Source organism: Callospermophilus lateralis, chromosome X (assembly GCF_048772815.1).
Source record: "Callospermophilus lateralis isolate mCalLat2 chromosome X, mCalLat2.hap1, whole genome shotgun sequence".
Classification (NCBI taxonomy): Eukaryota; Metazoa; Chordata; class Mammalia; order Rodentia; family Sciuridae; genus Callospermophilus; species Callospermophilus lateralis.
The window spans coordinates 23,258,056-23,277,307 of record NC_135325.1 but is presented as its reverse complement, the minus strand read 5'-3'; the positions used below and the strand labels follow the sequence as shown (position 1 = coordinate 23,277,307).

At 32.2% G+C, this 19,252-nt stretch overlaps 1 protein-coding gene across 1 annotated transcript in view; it reads right to left on the bottom strand.

The window, feature by feature from the left end:
• Window positions 1-19,252, bottom strand: part of Cfap47 (cilia and flagella associated protein 47) — a 421,187-nt gene that overhangs the window by 226,849 nt on the left and 175,086 nt on the right. Inside the window, exons 31-33 of the mRNA XM_077107522.1 lie at window positions 18,788-18,869; window positions 17,764-17,892; window positions 8,876-9,068 (exon numbers count right to left, since the gene is read on the bottom strand). Coding sequence (XP_076963637.1) covers window positions 8,876-9,068; window positions 17,764-17,892; window positions 18,788-18,869 — 404 coding nt within the window. The remainder of the gene's footprint in view (window positions 1-8,875; window positions 9,069-17,763; window positions 17,893-18,787; window positions 18,870-19,252) is intronic.

The window sequence follows — 19,252 nt, the reverse complement described above, 5'->3', positions numbered from 1 at the left end:
TGTATGTGTGTGTGTGGGGGGGTGGGGATCACTTAAAATCTTCTCTCAGCAAATCTAAATGTATTTCTCTTAATTTACCATCTATGGATTTCAATAAAAATAAAGATTTTTTCACTTTTATAACCAGTATTTATTTTTCTACAGAAGAGATGAAGTAATATCCTTTCATCTGAAAAAGGCAATTTACTAGCCTTTTACATTGATAGTAATCAGTCAGCCAGCAATGGATATAAATTGTATCCACCAGAGAGCAAATGCACATCCTGTATAGACATTAGCGAAAGGATAAAAACTTCATTGCAAGAGTTTAGTCTTCATCATCTGGAGCTTTTTTTCCAAGTCCACCATTGCCCACCAAGTTCCTTAATGAAATCCAACCCTGGCAAGGGTACATAGGAGTCTTCCTTGTCCCTATACCAGGTCTGCACTATGGAGAACATGATCTACGGATTCACTCCAGTTATCTCTGTGAGTCACCAGTGGATGAAGTTCAGGGAGTGAAACTTGCAAGAGAATGCAGGATACATTAAGTGTGGCCCCTTGGAGCTTAATACTCTCACTGGACTCAATCAATTAAACAAACATCCTAACTCAATTCTTCTAGTTGTATTTACCATAAGTACACCATGGCTATCATCTCATTTGTTCTTGTAAGAATTCAGTCCCTCCACGGATTTTGGACTACTTTCTTGCCTTGCAGCCCCAGTTTTTTGAATATTTTAAGAAAAATCCAGAATTTGTTTTTTGTCTGGATTTTGCTGTCATTACAAGGGTGGGAGCAGAGTTTTTTCTAGTTTTTCATTCTCTTCAGCAGAAATCAGTGACACCTATTTTTTGTTCAACCTATCACAACTTTGGAGCTGCTTTGATTATTACTTACCAGTAGTCATAAGCTGTTGATGCTCAAACATGGCTTTCAGTAAGAATAGAATGGCAGTGATATTTCAGAACAATGTTGGGAAGAAGTAAAACAAAACTTTAAAGCTCTTCTTTAATCTCACATCCCATGCATGTATCTTGTCTTTTATATCCAAGGCTGCTGCCAAGCCCTCACTACAGTTACCATAGCCTTAGGAATGTCAAAGATTCTCTTTGCTTTCATGATAGTTCTTTTGATACAAAGTATTCTTTCTTGTATACTCCCCCTAAGGTTTTGCTTCTCAATGTGAGCTAGGTGGATCAGCAATACCAGCATCAAATGGAAGCCTGCTGAAAATGCAGAATTTTAGGTCCAATCCAGCATTTAACTGAGCTATAAAAATAGCTTAACAAAATCTCTCCAGATGATTTGTATTCATATTACCATCTGAAAAGAGTTACAGTAGGTTTTTCTGTTTTTGTTTGTTTGAGAGGGAACCAGCAATCTACTCTAGTGACCATTTGTCAGGAACCAGAAAATTCAAATAATGATTGACACGTTTTAAAATTTTATTTTGCAAGTTACACTTTTGTCTATTTTTACTTGACATTACCTCAAATATAAAGATACATTAAAATAGTAATAAAAATGCTAATCCTAAATGGTATTAAGAATTAAGTGATTTTGAGATTAAACATAAAATTGAATCATTTAATATGTGCTCTCACTATTTAGTATAATTTCTATGTAAATTCTATTTTAGCTTATTATAATTAGATTTTTTAAAAATTTAGTTGAACATGGACACAATATCTTTGTTTTATTTACTTATTTATTTTATGTGGTGCTGAGGATCAAACCCAGTGTTTCACACATGCTAGGAAAGCACTCTACCACTGAGCCACAACCCCAACCTCTATAACTAGATATTTATAACAGAAATAATTCATAAAACAAATTTCACCCAGTTTTAATTGTTCAATTTATTGCTGTTTAATACATTCAGAGTTGTAATGATCACTTCTACTATGTTTAGAATATTTTAACTTGACAAAAAATAATTCTATATACTTAACAGGTAGAGTGCAAAATTTCAATACCTGAACACAATGTTTGATAATCAGCATATCCATCATCTCAAACATTTATCATTTATTTGTGTTGAGAACATTCAAAGTCCTCTCTTCTAGCTATTTTGAAATATACATTTAATTATTAACTATAGTTACCTTATTATGCCATATAACTTATTTTTATCAACACAAAGAAATCCCATAGCAAATTTCTTGCTGTCTCCATATTCTAGAAAAACAAATCTGCTGTATGAAATTGCCTATTCTGGGCATGTCAAAAAATGGAATCATAAAATATATGCTATCTTGCATTCCAGTGTTTTCACTCAGCATATTTTCATCCATGTTGTAGCGTGTATCAAAGCTTCACTACTTTATATGCCTAAATAATATTAGAACTTATAAATGCAAATATATTTAATATATATTCACATAGTATAATATTATAATGTATATTAATAAAGTAGAATATATGCACACACACACAAATAAAATGGTTTGTTTATCCCTTTATAAGTTTATGGGCATTTGTGTTGTCTCTGATTTTTGGCTATTATGAATAATGATGTTATGGACATTCATACAAGGTTTCTGTGTGGATATATGTTTTCTATTATCTTGAATAAACAAACTAATGAGTGAAATTGCTGGATCATATCACTAATCTAGTTTTTAGAAGACTTTGTTTTTTAAGAGAACTTTTAGGGTCACAGCAAAACTGCTGAGAAAGTACAAAGATTTCCCATATATTTTGTGCCCCAATGCATGCACATCCTCTCTTATTGGTTAATCTATTTTTTAACATTTTGAGAAACTGCCAAACTATTTTCTAAAGTGATTCCACCCTTTTACAATCCATTTAGCAATGCATGTGGAGTTCCAATCTACAAATCTTTGCCAATACTTGCTATATTCTCCCTTCCTTCTTTTTTTTTTCAGTGCTAGAGATCAAACTCTCTTTTTAAAATTTCAGTTATGCAAGTTGGTGTCAAGTGCCATCTCATTGCTGATTTGCTTTGCACTTCCCTAATGACTAATTATGTTGAGTGTTTTTTCATGTACTTATGAAATATTTACTTATCTTCATTTTAGAAATGTTTTTTGAAATCCTTTGCCCATTTTTCAATTGGGTTATTTTTCTTTATATCTTAATTCGAGGTTTGTATATATTCTCAAAACAAGTCCCTTGTTGCATATATGATTTTCTGTTTCTGCATCCATTGAAATAATCATTTGCCTTGTTTTTACTGTGATATTCTGTATTACAGAATCTACTTTGCACATGAGATAAATTTCATCTGGTAATTATTGTTTAACTCTTTGTATATGTTGCTGGATTCTGTTTGCTAGTAATTTTGAGGATTTTTTAATATGTATCATGAAAGATAACAGTATACTTTTTGTTTTAAAACACATTTGAAATGCACTGTAATATATGCTTCAATGCAAAAATAAATCACACACTAGAGGAAGTTAAACTATGAAAATATGTAAATTAATGTTTATAAGATAGTTATGTACAACAGATATAAGATCAGATCAATTATGTGAAAGTAAAATAACATATGTGATACTTTGTAGAATTTCCACATAAATGATCATTAAACTGGAAAAAAAGTAAAAAAAAAAATTAAAACCAAGATGATAATTACTATGGAGAAAGAATAAATTAAAAAATGAAGGCATAAGAAAACAGTATTGAAAATAAAGGAAATAATTTAGAAGTCATAAATGATTCAACATATACAATAATTTACAATAATATTGTGCTAATATTTTTTAGAGAGAGAGAGAGAATTTTTTAATATTTATTTTTTAGTTTTCGGCGGAAACAACATCTTTATTTTTTGTATTATTATTATTTTTTTCTGTGGTGCTGAGAATCGAACCCAGCACCCCGTGCATGCCAGGCAAGCATGCTACGACTTGAGCCACATCCCCAGTCCCTGTGCTAATATTTTTAATTTGATCAAAGTCATTGATTTCATAAAAAATATGCTATCAAGTCTCACAAAAGGGGAAATTGAAAATGTGAATAACTTCATAAAAGTTAAATAGCTGGTTTGTTATTTAAAATAACTCCACAAAGAAAACAAAAGTCTCAATAGTTTTACTAATGAACTCTACAGAATTCAAGAAATAGAAAAATGTCACTTTTACAGAAATTTTTTCAAAGTTACAAAAGAAGGAATGTTCTCTTAGCAATTGGTTGAGATTTGTATGAACTGCAAAAAAAAATGCAGAAAAAATCATAGACGAATTATCATATGGCGTCCCACATTTGTAATTTATTCCCAAGTTGATTCCAATGTGCATTCTCAAAGTAGCAATAAATTAAAATATAAGGAAGGTATCAGCAAGGTGTAAGGGGACACTATTAGAAAAAAATATATGTCTAAGGTTAGTTAATATTTAAAAGTCAATTTTAATTTAGCAAATTAAGATATATAGTTAATGCCATTCCTTATAAAATTCCTAGAAAACTAAGGAGAGAACTTTTGGCATAGTGAAAATGATCTACAAAATAATCCTGCAGTAAATATTACTGAATGTACTCTTTTGAGTATGAAAAAGATCAGTTATAATAAAAGATCATCTATAGTTATAAAAAGTTAGAAAATGTTATTAATTTCTCAGTTTCAACAAGTATCTGAGACTTATGAGGAATATCAAAAATAGCTCATATGCCAAATTTACAAAGGGGATAATTTAGAACAGCTTTCAAATTTTTCAACATCTCACTCACTTTAAGAACATAAAAATGTTTAGAGGCAAGTAAAGCAATTCATTGATAGGGGAGGAGTGATCAGGCTGATATCTAATTTTCAAAGCTATTTTGCACATGTAACACAATAGAGCACTATTCAGGATTCAGAGAACAATAAAGAATGATCATCAAATTTTATATTTAGTTAAGATGTCATTCACATATAAATAAGATTAAGATGTTTACAAAAAGAACTAAGAGACTAGAAACCCTTGAAGTGACAATTAGAAAAAGATGATGATTTTGGAATTCAACCATCTAATAGTTGAATACAAAATAAAAATTACTTCAGATAACATTATACTTGCACAATGATGACAGAACATAAATGCTATAAGTATTGACAATATGTACAATAAAGAACAAAAATGATTACATAGGAAGGAGGTGAGAGAAAATGAGGGTAATATATCTCACCTGTCATGGCAATGATTATCAATATTATGTAAAATCAAAATGTGGCAATATTAAAAAATATCAGAATTCATAATGCTAGTCATAACTATTCCTTTTAAATTAAAGACATATTTCGGGAAACTTTATTTCTTACAGTACAAACATTTATATGGAGTCTCTACACTCACTAATCTTATCTATTATTTCTAAATTTACCCACATTACCCACATTAGGGTTTTTAGCCTTCACAGTGCTTCAGAATCAACTAAAAATCTTCTAAAAGCTTCACATATACAGGGAATATTCCAAATATTCAATTTTAATTGACCTGTGGTAGGGTCCCATATTTGTTTTTTATTCCCAAATTGACTCCAATGTGCATTCAGACTTGAGAAATCAGTACTGTGGATCAAAAAGAAATTGAAACACATCTGGGGCTATCGGGAAAGAATTATAACAATTCTGCACATTTATATTAAAGAAGCCTATGATTTATATTTTGAGGGGCAGTCTTATACAATGATACTTAATATGAACCCTGAAGTAAACTGCTTGGACTCAGTTTCCAGCCTCACCTTTTCCTGGGAAAAATTAATAGACCATTCTGTTTTAGTTTTCCTGTTAAATAATATTAATATTTAATTACAAACATTAAATAAATGAAGATATATAAAATACTGGAGTCAGGCAAGAAAACATCAGATGGCAAATCAATGTATATTTATTTATGTGTTTGTCTATATTTAAAAACACAATATATATATATATGTATGGTGTGTATGTACTTATTCCCTTACATATATATATTTATCAATTTTTTTCAGTTCAGTGAGCAACTGAACGGAAATCAGGGGCAACTTTAAATAGTACATAAAAGATAAATGTTACCAAAATACTCAAAACTCTCCAAAACAAATAGTATTTTTCATTTATAATAGCTATAATTGTCACAATGAAAAACTGTTGAAATAAGTGTAAGTCAAACAGTATGGCAGAGCTCCTTTGAATAGACAGTTCAAAATGCTCCGATTTTAGGATTTTGTTACCAGTACAGTTAAATGAAGGTTCTTAATCCTGTCAGAAATTCCACTTTACACTACAAAATAGTATTTGCTGCTGTCAGAGTCACCAGATAATTACAGGATGATAAAATTTCTATTAGCAATCCAATATAGCAATTGAAGCAAAGGATCCAACAGAATACGATAGAGGATACTTTATTACTGGCATAACCTACTGAAGAAGACACTGTCACTAAAGTCTGAAAAAATGGTTAATTGGTAAAAAAGTTAACTACACTATAGTGCTAATGATAAAACAACTTAACTTCACATAATACAAACAGCTACTGGAAACAAAAGGCTGGGTATATAAGAATAATTTACCTCCTGGCAATTACTGTCCCATATTTAAATGAGACAGATGCCCATTTACTACATAGAAGATGCTTTTTATTGATTTTAACAACTTTTTAAAAACTTATCACATTCCATGGAGTTTCAAACATGGGATGAATCTCTTTTTATATAAGTAAGGATAAACTATAAACTAATAAGCTAATGGATACTCAACTATCTGGAATAAGGGTAGAAAGTGTCTAAAGCCTGCATGTTCCTCTTTATTTATTTACTTATTCTACCAACATTGTTACTTGCTATAATCCAATGTGTCTTTCAGAATATATGTGCTGTAAATAATCTGGAATGCTATAGTGTAGGGAGGTGGGGCCTTTTGGGAGGTGTTTAGGTCATGACAGTTCCACCTTCTTTAATGGATTAATGTTGCTATAAAAGGCTTAGTGGATGGGGTTTGTCCCTTTTACCCTTCTGTTTTCTGCCATATGAAGACACAATATTCCTCCCCTTTGAAAGTATAGCACCAAAATGCTATCTTGGCAGTACAGAGCAGCTTAACACAATACAGAAGCTGCTGGTGTCTTAACTTCAATGTAGTATTGTCTAGAACTGTGAGAAATAAACTTATATTCTTTATAATTTACCCAGTCTCAGGTATTCTATTATAAAAGCACAAAACTAAGTCTGCTATTTTTTAGTAAAAACGGTAGGCTCTAGGAATACAGCACTGAACAAAATAGATATCCCCTGTAAAGAAGCCTATATTCTACTGAAAGAGACAATGAACAGATACATGTGTTATGTTGTAAAGTGCTATTGAGAAAAAAAAAAAACACAACAGGGAAAGAGAAGGACTAAAGTATATGCCATTTTAGAGAGGGTGTTGGGAGAACTTCTCAGATAAGTTGACATTTCAGCAGTGACATGAATGAAATGAAAAAGAAAACAATGAAGAATTTGGGAAGATAATGTTCTGGGCAGAAGGAACAGGAAGAACAAAGCCCTTGCAAAAGCATAGGACTCAAGTGCTAACAAACAAGAAAGAAACAAATGCCTATAATAAGTTATCTTAAAAAATGCAACAAGTTTCTTAAAACTAACTTGTATGAACTATTCTGTTGATAAAAATATAAGCATAATTTTATAACAGGTTAGCTTATTAATTTCAATATATGTTCATATTTTGTAACACTTTGTTAAAAGTGTCCACAGTTACCAAACTAATTTTTATGTATGTTTTCACAGGCCAACCTAATACTATTTGCACTCATATGTGTGGGTGTGATTATGGGGATGGAGCCAAATATCTTGTGCATGCCAAGCAAGCACAGTAACACTGAAGAATATCCCTCACCCCTATTTGCACCTCATTCTTCATATTTTTAAACAGAAAAAAATCATCTTATAAAATATGGAACTTGAGTTTCATCATTTCAATTGGAAAAAAACTTTCTATGTCTATTGTTCTCAAATACCAATATTTAAATATATCTTTCAATCTTCATGTCACCATGTTTTTAAAAATAATACCTTCAAGTTAAGAGCAACTTGTAATTCAAAGAATCTCTTTTGAAATAAACCTCTTAATCTTTGCCTTAATTATAAAATTTGGATTAAACTCTGAAGGTTGAACATAGCAAAATGTACTAGAATTTAAAATGAATCCTACTCTAAACACAACAGGTGTGCATGTATTTGGAAGAGGAGAGGTGAATTCAAGCTAAAGAAACAATGATCATGCACAGTGTAAACACTACAATCAATGCTTATGACTAAGAAAAAGTGCACTATATTAGCGATTAGGATTTTCAAAAAGAGTTTAAGGCTCCTGGGATAAAAATTGATAGAGAATCATCTTGCAAGTCAGAATTAGAGAGTGCCCACTGGGGCTGGCCCATCTATGAACACTTACATATCTCAATGTATGGATCTAACATAACCTACCCTCCAAAAAATAAATGAAGCATTATTGCACTTAAGTGATGTCCAGTATATCCTCATATGACATGCAAGATGATTCCTCATCAAATTTTACTTAATCTCAACTAATTATGAACAAGATTTTAACACTGTCACCTAAATTTAATATTTCATATAGCTAAAAATGCTAGCAACAATATTAGTACTATCTTTCATTTTCAGAATGAAAATGAAATTAAATGAAATTTATATATTTCAAATATATATATATATATATATATATATATATATATATATATAAAATTTATTCTTCAAGATAAATGAAGAAAGCATCTTTTATATCTCATCTTGAAGATGTTGAAAAGACATCCTTTTTGCAGAACCAAGAATAAATGCTGGAGTTAGGTCTTGAATCTATGGATTCCGAGTATGGTTTCATGGCTCCTTTTATATTGTCACATAACAATTGGCAATGATTTATTTAAAGAAAAAATAACTTTTTACCTTTCTGACAGTTTTCCCATATAATATGTCGAGTATTCTCATAATTTGTGTTTAACCAACTTAGCAGAATCCTCTCGGAACTAGAATATATATTGCTGGATATGAAAGTAGGATTGATTTTTGGTGTATTTTTCACATGTATGGGGGGTGCATTACTTCTACAATGTGGTGTAACTTGGGATAGAACCAGAACCTGAAATTGAAAAGAAAGAGATAACTTTTCTCAGATTAAATAGAAAATTAACAAAATAATATTTGATGAGTAATAAAAGATGATGGGTAAATGAATGTACCAGTATTTTCTGGCTAAATTTAACCATTCTGGAGTAAGACATGTATGCCACTTACGTATATATGCATGTTCATTTTGAGTTCCCAACATTTTTCTTTTATAGCATTTAGTGAATAAGGCACCATACTACACAATTTAAAAGAAACTTATTACTAATTAAAAAATAACTACCTTTGATGACAGATGTTAGAATGATAATTCATTTAAAACACAATAATTTAAAATGCTTTTTTAAATCTCTTTACTACATCAGGCATAAAAAATAAAAATTTGAGCCAGGTATTGTGAAACATACCTGTAATCCCAGCATCTCAGGAGGCTGAGGCAAGAGGATTGCAAGTTCAATGCCAGCCTCAGCAACTTAGGCCCTAAGCAACTGAGACTGTGTTTCAAATTAAAAATAAAAAGAGGTGGGGATATAGCTCAGTTGCAAACCATCTCTGGGTTTGATCTCCAGTACCCGCCCCCACCAAAAAAAAATTTGAAAATCAAAGTAGTAAGTTATTCAGTCAAAACTGATTTTCAAATTGATACACACTGAAGAGGTCCATTTTTAAGATGATAAAGTGCATAAAATTTTATAATTCGACATATTTTTATCCTATGCCATGAAGATTGGCATATTTATATCATATTGCCATTTATAACATGCACACCACATGTTATCATAAAATAATTTATCTGGATATAAATATATAATATTAAGTGAAAGATTCTGTGTCTGATTAGTAGAGCACAACAGCCAAGATCTACTCAAAGTTACACAATTTTATTGTTACTTTTCAGTTATATATGATAGTAGAGTCTATTTTTACATTTATACAGGCATAGGACCCTATTCTTGCAGTGGTGAGATTCACTATATATACATAGGAAAGTTATGTCAGATTCATTCCACTATCTTTCCTTTTCCTATTCCCCTTCCATGCTCTTCATTCCCCTTTGTCTAATCTACTGAAATTCTATTCTTCCCCTCCCTCACTAATTGTGAGTTAGCTTCCACATATCAGAGAAAACATTTGACCTTTGGCTATTGGGGATTGGCTTATTTCACTTAGCATAATAGTCCCAATATCCATCCATTTACTGGCAAGTGTCATAAAGTCATCCTTCTTAATGGCTGAGTAATACTCCATTGTGAATATATAACACAATTTCTTTATCCTTTCATTTGTTGAAGGGCACCGAGGTTGGCTCCATAGCTTAGTTATTGTAAGTTGTGCTGCTATAAACAGTGATGTGGTTTTATCACTATAGTATGCTGATTTTGAATCTTTGGCTACATACTGAGGAGTGGGATAACTGGGTCAAATGGTGGTTCCATTCCTAATTTGGGGGGGAATCTCCATACTGCTTTCCAGAATGGTTGCACCAATTTGCAGACCCACATGCAATGTGAGTGGACACTTTCCTCACATCCTCATCAACATGTATTGTTCCTTGTATTCTTGATAATTGCCATTCTGGCTGGAGTGAAATGAAATCTCAGTATAGTTTTAATTTGCATTTCTCTAATTGCTAAAGATGTTGAACATTTTTTTCATATATTTGTTGAATCTGTTTAGTTCCTTTGCTCATTTACTGTTTTTTTTTTTTTTTTTTTTTGAATTAGACCAGAAACCCTGCACTTACTGGAAGAAAATGTAGCCCACACTCCAACATGCTGACTTAGGAACTGATTTCCTTAACAAGACTCCTAAAGTGCAAAAAGTAAAATAAAAAATGAATGGGATGGCATAAAAAAAAACTTCTTCAGAGCAAAGGAAACAATAAAGAGCATGAAAAGAGAGCCTACAGAATGGGAAAAAAAATTTTGCCAACTGTATCTCAAACAGGGCATTAATTTTTAGGATATACAAAGAACTCGTAAACCTCAACACCAAAAACTCCCTGAATAACTTAATCAATAAATAGACAAATGAACTAAACAGGCACTTATCAAAGTTACACTTTAACTTGCCATTTGGCACAGATTCTAATCTGCTACCTAGAACATACTCACTATATATATCTAGATATCTAGATAGATAGATAAGATAGATAGATAGATATACATACACACAAACATACAATATTAAGACATTGTGAATGAAGAAGTCAGAATGTGGTTTACATTACAGTACACATTACAAGCTCAGCTCATTGTTTCATACCAGATATTTAATAGATAGTTCTCCAGTGATACGGGTGTGAAGACCATAGTTTGAGTGACATGTTATAGATATACTGGAGGTATCCTGTTCATATTCAACCAGCATTCACTTCTACATTCTGAAAACTGATTATTATGAACACCTTCATATACTTGCAAGAAGAATTTTTTTATTGCATATTGGAGCACATGTAACCAGCAGAAAGCAAGCCCAGAGTGCCAGATCATAATGAGCCCAGAAGTAGACCCAACACAAAAAGGTCAGGGAACTGGTAGTTAAATACTCTGGCTTCCTCATCACTGCATTGGGATTAATCTCAGATGTGTTCTAAAATGTCTCCCATAAAACTCTAGTGGGACTGAGCCTCAGTTGCCCATGATAAAACCTGATTGAAATCACATATGTTATTAGCTTAATTATATTCTCTATTTCAGTTCCCTAATCTACTACTCTTGCTTCTTGACATCACTCTGAAACAAACTACATGAACTCAAATATTTTTCTCAGAGTCTGCTTCTAGGAGAATCCAACCTAAAAAGCATTTTTGTAGTCTAGAATGTTAATTATAACTTTGAAAACAAGTGCTCACTTCTTTATGTAGTATATATCCATGCTACTACATAGTATCTCAAATAACTACAGTTTAAAAATATTAAGATATTTATGACAATCCTAAAATTGTTCTTTTCTTTTTTATTATGGGAAATAGTTTAAAATTTCATCAAAAACTCATTACTGAGTGTTGAATATTTATCTGGTCTATGTCTAGAGAGAATAGCCATCCACAAATGTGAATTGCACCACTTTTGGCATTTTTAAGAGAAGTGTAACAAAATTACCTTCTCCTTTTATTCTGGCAGTTATGTGATCTAGAACTCTTAAGTTTCAAATGTCATATACTATAAAAATACTAAATGCCTTTGAAAAGGACTCCCATCCCTTTCTAGGGAATATTAAATGATGAATTATCTCAGTCCAGCCAACGAAATAAATGTTTCAGGCTAATAACCTGAGCTGGCACAGGATTCATCTGTCATCTGTCACCTCTACTCCACAAATGAGACAAGATCTGCAAGTGACCCTTGACTAAGAACACAGATTTAATGATGGACCCACATGGAGCACAGATGTAATGTTTAATACAGAAAGAGCCACCATCAAGAGTACTTAATTCTACTGAAGGGCTTTTTAAACTATTAGTAGTGAAAGACCTGTTAGTTTTGACTCTGCCACAGAATGATGGTTCTGTCAAATATTTCAAAAATAAATTGCCAGAAAAACAAAATAAATAATAAATTCATGTATAAAGCATATGACCTCATCTCAAGCAAACCAAATACACCATGGAAAAGCATTTCTATTTATTATTTAATATCCAAACCACATAATACATGAGCTGAAGGAAAGGAATGAGAATTACAGAGGACACAATTCTTTGTTAGCTGTCTGCTAATACATGGAGTTTATATAAATCAGTTTCAGTGATTTATACTTAGGAAATGCTTTCCTGCTATCACAAAACATTGTCTACACATCCAATTTTGTTAAATGTCTGATTCAAGAAATGTGATAAACAGTAGTTTGGCCACATGATAGATTAGAGTCCTTGGCTATGTCACAATGGAGCATATTGAAGACAAAAAAATATATGTATGTACATATATTGATTGCTTCTCCACCACTGCCATATGCTCTTCCATTTCCACATGAATTTTGGTATTCTATTTGGCTTATTGTTTCTTAATGACTTTTTTTAAAAAAAAATACTGTCTTCAATGTATTGGCATAGAAAACAGATGACAATTTTCATATTTAAGTTGCCCATAAATCTCTAGATATTTTAGACAATTGCAATAGTTGGATTTCTCCTGAAGGATCATCTTGAATACAACAGATTGACTAGAAGGAAAGAATCAATAGCCAGCTCATGACATTCCTTTTAGACTTAGAAGTGCCTAATATTTTAACATGGGGTTTAAATCTCTTTACATCATTAACTCAAGGAATTGATAAAAATAAATTTATAGGAGATCCAAGTTAATTGAGGGTCCAGATGAGGATCATATACAGGATCAAGAACTCATAACTCAGGATCAAGATATAGAATTAAGTAATGAGGATGCTGCCGTACTAGAAAATTAAAAGGTCTTTACATTTAAATGTTTCCCTACATTGAAATGACCCAGGCCCATTAGGCCCTAACTCTTGTGAACATTTCAGTCTTGGGTGTAGAGTGAGTGTAACACTTAAGCTATGCCCTGAGCCACAAGAACCCTGCATTGCTGATGCTGTGCATTTATTTACCTGTCTTGTGTACTTTCTTAAGCTAAGTTAATGTGTCACAATATGAAGTCTACGGTATATCTACTTTTGATTAACCAAACAAACCTAAGACCATATGGCTGGTGAAGCTGAGTAGTCCTACGCAACTGATGATGCAAAATATTCCCAGCATATGTTTGTCTATGGGAAAGACAATTTAGAAACTAGCAACCAATCAGCATTAGATTGAATTTTCCCATAGTCTTTGTGTCCATAAGAGGGAAATTTTCTTGAAGATTTAAAGGACATTGGCATGTTCAGTTATGGCTGGGCAAAATAGATTTTAAAATGTCATATGTAATATGGACTATTACTGTGTTACAATAAAGATGAAAACCAAAGCACATGCAGGAAAAACTCCTCTATCCAAATCTCAACTATATGGACAAATCCTCATGTAGGCAAGACTGAAAACATATAATTCAAAACCATAGTTCTTGCATATGTAAATACTCTGAGCTACAATCCTTGGTATCAAAGTTAACTTCCTTCTTTTTTTAGAGAGAGAGAGAGAGAGAGAGAGAGAGATAGATAGATAGATAGATATAGGGAATTTTAATATTTATTTTTCAGTTTTCGGCAGACACAACATCTTTGTTTGTATGTGGTGCTGAGGATCGAACCCGGGCCTCACGCATGCCAGGCGAGTGCACTACCACTTGAGCCACATCCCCAGCCCTAACTTCCTTCTTAATTTATAAATATTTGTGTACTTTAAGTCAGGGTATATTTGCTTTTATTTTATAGAAAAGTTTAATAAGTCTGCATATCTAGTTTCTTAGACCACAACAAAACAAAATAGGAAAATGAATTACTATAAGTAGGCACATTGATAATAGCAATAAAAAGTAGGAGAGACAATAGTCACATGCCAAAAGAATGAAGAAAAACTATTAAAAACTAAGAAAATAAAAATGAGTCATGTGGTTATCACTGTACTAGGTACCTAGGAAATGCAAATGCAATTCTGGATAATGACTGTAGATTTTTCATCTTGTCCATCTTCAGCAACAAATATTCCAATATTATATTATACAAATTTTGAACCAATTTGAGAAAAAGGTTTAGTCAGAAAGACTACTACTCTTTGTCTGAAAATACGAAAATATTTGATAGAATCATGCTACTATTTTTTAAAAAAGACCTTATAACAGAAAATGCACTGGAAAGAAATGAATAAATTAATTGATAAAAATTATTCAGATATTTGTTTCTGATCATTTTTTCAGTCTTCTGTAAACACATCACATTCATATCTTTTAGCATATACAGAGTCATCCTCAATATTCATTTGAGATCCTTATTTATATTAACATTTAGAACAACATTCTGACTTTAAGTGTTTCTGTTGGTTCTGTTAGTTCACTTTTTGTATGTTTCAGTAATCCAATATTTACTCACCAATACATTTTTGTGACTTGGGAATATCATGCAGGAAAATAGCTATAATTCAAAATGCAGGTTTAACACACAGAAGTAATAAATGACACACAATCAAATTGGGCAAAATAACCTATATCCTCTATCTAACTATTAGACAAGAAGAAATGAAAAATTTAGTCCTAGTATACATACGTGAATTCAAGGAATATGATAGTCAGAACCTAAGTGGATTTGTGAAAATCAGAACCTTCCATTTCTAACCTGTGAAACGTATCTAAACAACATTGTTTTCTTTCTTCATGTGAAATCACCAATTCATTTCTAATTAAATCTAGTGTCTGGAGTTACCCATGCTTTAGACACAATTTGTGGAGAAATACAGCTCTGCAGATGGTTTTATCCATTCCTATAACTTTAACATAGGATGAATGAAAAATCCCAAATTTGTGTTGCCACCAGATCTCTCTAGACTAATGAATATGCCACCCTGGTAATTATGCAGGGCTCTTCAAACACAACAGGAACAAAATTAATTTACCAGGTCTTCTTGCCCTGTCACACCTTCTGCCTCCCCTCCCAAATCCTGTTCTTTTTGCTTGTCTTGTATTTCAGGGACTATATTCGAACTCCTCTCAGTATCCAAGCAAGAATTCCGCAGTTATTTTTTACTTCTCTGATTCATCAATTCTGAAGATCTAGCCATTCAGAAGACCCTATTGAATTTTATTTGTAATATTAATTAAAGCTGACATTGCCTCATCATTCCCACTACCACCAGAATTCCCATTTGGGTCATAGCACCTGATGCTGAAACACATCCCCCAACAGTTTCCATATTGTACCACAGTGATATCTCTAGAAGGCAAAGCTTATCATGTCACCCTTGTGTTTACAACCCTTCAATAGTTCTGTGCAATCTCAGCATAATATCTAAAAAGTCCAGATTCCTTAGATTGGCTTATGTTGTAGCAAAAATTCTTTCTCTGAGCAAACTTTAGTCAAGCTCCTGAACTTTCTTTTAGGCAATTTGTGACTATCTGGTAAAATCCAGTTTTACTAACACCCCTGCTAAATCCGCTTAGAACAGATCTCCCACCCTCAATGTCTGATCACTGTTGACATCTGACTTGGTTCTGAATCTTTCACTATTCCCTAGAAGATGTTTAATCACCCTGGCCTGTTTTAAGCAAGAATCCTGTTGAGGTGGTTTAGCCAGAATCCCCCCTTGCTGCTGATTCTTCCTCATAGTCTTTATCTACTAGTTGACTCCATTTTGTTCTTTTACTATGAATTTCCACTTTCCCATGCTGTACTCAGAATTGAGCCCAATCTTTCTCTGCTATTAGAAAATCACACTGCAGTGATCCCTGTACATATCCTACTGGTTCCAAATAAAGTTTGCCCTACCTTGCTTTACTAAGTGCCATTACCACTCCCTTCACACAAATTATATTACCTCTCTCCAAGTTTGTCTCACCTTGCTTAGCAAATTCCTAGTCATATTTAAGAGTTCAATGCCCTCAAATTTATGCACCTCTCCATGTGAACTCATTTGTAGTTTCTTTGTCTTTCCCTGTCTTAGCATTTGTTCATTTCCTTCTAATTATTCATTTAATTGCTTATAACCTCCTCCAAGGCTTAAACTCTTTGAGGAGACAGATCATATCAATTTTACTCATATATTCCCTGAGCCTGGTATAGAGCCTCAGCCACAATAATTGTTGAATAAATTCATTCAACAAATATTTGTTGAGCATATATTATGCACCTGACATTCTATTAAATTTTGCATTTACAAGGGATGCCTGATATCTAAATCCACATAGATAATTGATTGGGAAAGATGGATTAAACAAATTAAATATACAAATGATTGTGTGAATGAATGAATAAGTAAATAAAATTCATAAGCCAACATTATGTCTAATTTTCCCCAAAAGTAGTGAATTTGCCACTCTTTGGCTTTAGATTTGCTCCTTCCATCAGTGGGCAAGAATGGAACCTGCTGTCTGTAGATTGAGACCTCTGAAACCATGAGCCACCAAATAAGCGTTTCATCCTAAGATTGTTCTGGTCAGATGTTTTAGTCACAGCAGTGAAAAAGCTGACTAAAAAGAGTTGGAAGGCATAATTTAATGTATGTTCATCTATCTATAAATGTAATTTTGCTAGAAGTAAATTTTGAGAATCTCATTAAAACTGGACTTGCCTTCAGCTGTGTGAATCCTAATGAGTATCACTCCAGAAAAACTTCATGGTGTACTGTGTATAAGAGGCAGAAAATATAATTTTCAGTACTGTCTATTTAGGTCTTCTAGTTAATACCAGAATATGCTTGTAGCTGCCCATTCCAGAGATTATATTTCTCAAGTTTCCTTGAAGATACCCATGATGATATGACTAAATTCACAACAATATGTGAAAAGGGAAATGATACATTTTACAGGTGACATCCTTTAATGGTATCTCCTAGCCCTCTATTACTTCTTTACCTACTCTTTGTTCTGAGAAATTAGACCCATAGATGAAAGCCTAGTAGTGAGGATGGAAGGGAAGCTCCTAGCTCCCAATCACTCATTTCTCAATTTTTATACAGAAGAAAACCAAATCTATCTTACTTAAACTACTGTATTTTTAAATGTTTTATAACAGCATTATTTACACTTTAAATAACACTATTTAACACTAGTCATGTGAATTAACTGAAAAACAGCAGCAAACAAGAGTGGAAGTATTACCTTGTATATCTGAAGAAATACATCTGTCCATGCCCGTTTACTCCAGTCTTCAAACTTATCCATATCTATAATAACAGAACACTTTTCCTGAGATGCACAGGAACTCAGAGGCGTGGTATTACTGGAAGACTTTAAGAAACAAAATGTTACAAGATAAATTAAAATACAAGGCAATATATATCTAAAATTTTAACCACTCAGCATAGGATTTTTATTTTAACAGCAAATTTTCTTGCCCTTTTTGTATATTCATCAAGAGCTCTAATTTCCCATGTACCAATATTAGAAACTATCAACACAGGTAACTTTCCAGAGCATACAGTACCTTATTTAGGTAATAGATTTATTCACCCAATGCATTTATTAGCTCACTCTGTAGTAGAAGTAGCAGAACAAGATGCAAAATTCTCCTGAAACCAGAGCCCAGATGAAGCCACACCCTTTGGATTAGCTAGAGGAACTCAGCATGGTGCTAAACAACAGGTACCCGCTTTTCTTCTCATGTCATATGGTAAGCATAGAGACAGTGACACAACTAAAGCACATTTACCTAAAAGCCTTCAGAATCCTCAAAATCAATTCCCTTTCTCTATAGGTTTTCATCAAGTGAATTGTCTACTTTAAGAAAACTATGCATTTATTGCTTAACTTCTCTCTATTCTCCCCTAAAACAGAAGAAAGGAAGTGACAAGTGGTGGTGAAATTGTCATTTGAAACTCTTTCTTTGGAATGTATACATTCTAAAATTTTATTTTAAGAACACAAATTACATAAGTTCACACCATTTTTCCTTTGTAAATCCCCCTCCAAAGCAATAAAAAGCTATGTAATTGTTTTTGCATAGGAATCACATATTTTTAGATCAATGTAGAGACATATAAAATATCATCTGTCTAAAGAAGCTTAAACCTTAGTATATTTTATACATAAAAATCTGAACTCTAAAATGAAATCTTTAAAGAATCCAAATATCCATACATTTAATAATACATATAGATCGGTTCTAGAAATTATATTCTCTTACTGATATTTCGAGCCACTTCTTATAATCTTGGGGTTCAAGCAGAAATTCTGGCAGTACATGAGAAATACATCCTCCCTGAGCACTAAGATTATAAAAGAAAACCCAAATTATGATATTATAATACATATTTGTACTGACTTTCAGTTAAATTATTCCAATGTCATACTTTTTATATTTGTTGAATTAATTTTCAAATTTAAAATTTGTATTATTAATTTTTAAAACTTCCCTTAATAATGAAATGTACATATGATGTTTCCTTTAAAGAAACTGATTAATGAGTAAGAACTTACAAAGTAACTATAATCATATTGTCTATGCATATAAGCTAACCAAACATTAAGAGTCATATGACTTGGTCCTTGTAGTCAGTGCAGCAACCTTTTTATTGTCATTGTAACATTACAGAATTTCTTAAAAAATCTGGAAAAATTTTGACTACAACAAAGCTAGTAATAGATCATT